Source organism: Atta cephalotes (assembly GCF_000143395.1).
Source record: "Atta cephalotes unplaced genomic scaffold scaffold00044, whole genome shotgun sequence".
In the NCBI taxonomy this organism is placed as follows: Eukaryota; Metazoa; Arthropoda; class Insecta; order Hymenoptera; family Formicidae; genus Atta; species Atta cephalotes.
This window is the reverse complement of record NW_012130108.1, coordinates 915,557-919,084: the sequence shown is the minus strand read 5'-3', so window position 1 is coordinate 919,084 and position 3,528 is coordinate 915,557. Positions and strand designations below refer to the sequence as shown.

The following is a 3,528-nucleotide window of genomic DNA, read 5'->3' as shown; positions in this document are numbered from 1 at the left end:
TATAATATTCAATAATTCTGTGTAATAATATAACAATTTATAATAATACAATATAATTCTATTTAATAATTTAAAAATTAAAATAGCATTAAGTATAATTCTGCAATAAGATTGGTTGTTCTCATTATTGTTGGAAACGAAAATCTCGAATTTATAATCGATTTGAGATTAAAATATTTTACATTTATTATTATTTAAGTGCGGAAGAAAATTCGTTAAATAGTTTAGAGTATACAAATCAATTTATTGTAGATATATCATTGTATACTCATGTGCGACCATTTGGAAAAATAAAAAGTAAACGAACATGATATATATCGACATTGATAAATTTGGTCAATTTCGCATCCTCCCAGATTGCTTTCCTTTGATTAAGGCACTGTATCCTTTCACATTGCGTTCTCTTAATATGATCACTGCGTGTGTTGAGCTGGATCGATAGCATGAGGTGCTTTGACATCCGTCTTTTAATCACGAAGAGTAAAAAATGTGGCAATACACGAACCGAAAAATCAATTATCACGGTAGAATAATTAGGTTTCTCTGTGTCATAGATAGGTGAGCCACGCGGCGCTAATAACACTAATTGTACCGGCGGCTGGTGCTTCCATTAAAAAGCTTACCCATCCGACGACAAAGGTTGAGGACATTTTAAGTTTTCATTTCTCGCGACGTGAAAATATATCGAGCGATATTTATTCACTTTTATAAACATACCTGTGTATTCGTTTTGCGGAAATTTCGATGAGTATGTTGGTGAATTATAAAACTTTCTTTTGATTATCTTAACGTGATATTAAACATAAATACTTGCTATTATTACGCTCTATTTGAGAAACAATTCCTTTTCCTTAGCATATGAGCATTATTTCTAATCATTCATTATTCGTGGAGTTTATTCAAGGCACTCCAGTATTATAAATTCGCTAAATATATAAATGTTATTTATACATATTGTATTTAGCTCAAATTATGTCATAACTAAAAAAAAATTTGCATTTATTTTTATCTAAAGAATGTTTATCTAAAGAAAATTATTAATTTTTATTTAATCATAAATCATTAAAGAGAACAATAAGAATTAAGATGTCAGAAACATTCTAATAACATGTTAATAATTAAAAGTTAAAAAAAATAACGAGTAATATAAAATTAAAAAACTCTCTTGCGATATTTTCTGTCAATTTTTCAAATTGACAAAAAATTTCACTATACGACTAAAGATTCAAATTGAAGACTTCTGTATACGAATTAAAAGGAATTGAAAATGGGAGGCGTTATAATGTGAGGTAGCAAGAAAAAAGATCGCAAGATCGTGCGAAGGTTACTGAAAAAATACCATTTATTTTCTATTAAAATTATAATTCTTACATCCTATTAGCGAATTAAACAGCAAACGGACTCTCGTCAGCCGAAGAAGGCATCGTCGCCGGAGCCCTCGGGTGTGCAGTTCTGTAGCAATGACGCCGGATTCGCCATGTCGCTGACGTCGCCGCCAACGACGCCATTGCCGCCGTTACCGGCGCGCAGGGGTTTCACATCTTGGCCCTGTGAGGAAGCGTCGTAGATACCACGACCTGCGGTTTGCTGCTGCTGTTGATTTTGCGAATTGATTTCATTGTAGACCAACTCCTGGATCTTGAGACGAACAAACATCTGCCTATCGAGCGGCAGGCTTCTCAGGGGATTTCGTACGCTCATGAGGAAGTGGTAGGTGTCGTCCTCGTCCTCCGGACCGATCGCCAGTCTCTTCTGCAGTGATTCATATCGCTTTCGATCCACTTCCACACCGTAATCGTTTTCGATCGCGTCCATTAGTGCTCGTTTCCGACTGATTATCTTGTTCATCTTTGGCGGCGGCATCACCTGATGCAAGCCATCATCGTTGGATAGCAATGACTGGCAAGAGTCACCATCCAAGTCATCGAACTGAGTCTCCTCGTGGCCCTCAAGAATGTCGATCTGCGGTTCGATCTGCGTGCCATCCGGCGAGGAACGCATCCCGACCGCACCAACGCAGTTTTGTGACAGAGCGCAGCCGATTACCCTTGAGTTCATTTGGTCCCGCAAGAAGAATAGGCTCTTGAACCAGACCCACTTAGAGTCGTGCTCGGTGCCGCCGATACCGTCGCACTTACCCCGATAGGTCTTTTTCAGCTCGTTTCGAAAGTTGTCGCGCAGATGTTTCCATTTGGACTTGGCGACATCCGCTGGAACAGAGCGATGATCACGTCTTTACATGACTCAGAAAGAGCCATCGATAATGAACGTATGATAATGAAACTATTTAGTCTGTACTAAAATCTATTATTGTAGCAGAACAACAAGTCACGATAATGTCAAACTGATTGAAAAAAATGCCTTTTAATAATTCTGGAGCCATTTTGATGTCATTGTGACTTTTTGTTCCGCTCGGATACTACCTATTCCGAAAACTCGAAAATTGTATCCTTAATATTTCTTTTCCAAAATTTAGCTGCTACTCGTTAAACTCTTAATTTAGTACACGAAATCTTAGAAAATCAAATATATACGCAAAAATCATAAGCGCCCAAAAAAAAGGTTTCTTTTAATTCAAAGAAATGTTTCAATTTAAAGAAATATTATACAGTTAAAAAAAAAGGCTTCGATTTTAACGTCATTTCTTTGATTTGAATATAAAATCAAATAAATTATTTTATTTAATTTTAAAAGAAAATGTTTAAATCAAAGAAATGACGTTCAAATCAAAGAAATTTTTTTTTAACCGTATAGCAAAGAAATAGTTCTTTGAATCGAAGAAACCTTTCTCTGTACACATATAAAACTAAAATCGCTACGTTTCATGTCGTAATTCTAATTAAAATAATAAGCATTTATGGCAAAGAATCTATCGAATTCGATTTATTCATTTCCATCATTTCGGCATATCTAAGCATATTTTAATTTACAACTATTCTCACGACGCGCTTCATAAAAGAAACATCTGCTTCATTCTTTCCCAGAGTATTGTCCTACAATCGACATTACTTTCGATTGTCGTGATAGACGTGTTTGCATTCCGCGCGCACGTGCTACCGCGAGCAATTGCGTTGTACACATGTACATACATACATCTTCGCGGAAAAAAAGGGAAAAAAGAGATCCGTGCCAGAGTCCATCGTGCGGTATCGACGTGCAACCTGGCGGAGATCCGTGTGAACTAGCAGTCTATCTCTCTGGCTGGCCTCTCCTTTCGCGAGCTATCGACCTTCCAGAGACGAGCGTGGTTCCAACGAGTGGTTCGCGCTCGCGTTTGATTTGGTGACCGCCCGGCCTGGCCCGGGTCCGTTCCGCAATCGCGGCGACCCGTTCCTTCACTTCTCCTTCTCTTTCTCTATTTCCTCCTCCATCTCATCAGCCTTCGTTTTTTAATTCATATTACGCACAGCGAGATATCTCGAACGACCTCAGGGTCGCGAAACTCAACAATCATACGAACATCGTACAAACCAATCTACGTACCCAGCGTATCCCACCCACCCATCGAGCGGCCAACCAATCTCGCCG

The 3,528-nt window shown here is 38.1% G+C and overlaps 1 protein-coding gene across 1 annotated transcript in view; it reads right to left on the bottom strand.

Annotated features, from left to right (window-relative positions):
• Positions 1 to 1,407: 1,407 nt before the first annotated feature.
• Positions 1,408 to 3,528, bottom strand: part of LOC105622437 — a 3,386-nt gene continuing 1,265 nt past the window's right edge. The window contains exon 3 of the mRNA XM_012203855.1: positions 1,408 to 2,210. Within this exon, the coding sequence (XP_012059245.1) occupies positions 1,408 to 2,210 (803 nt within the window). The remainder of the gene's footprint in view (positions 2,211 to 3,528) is intronic.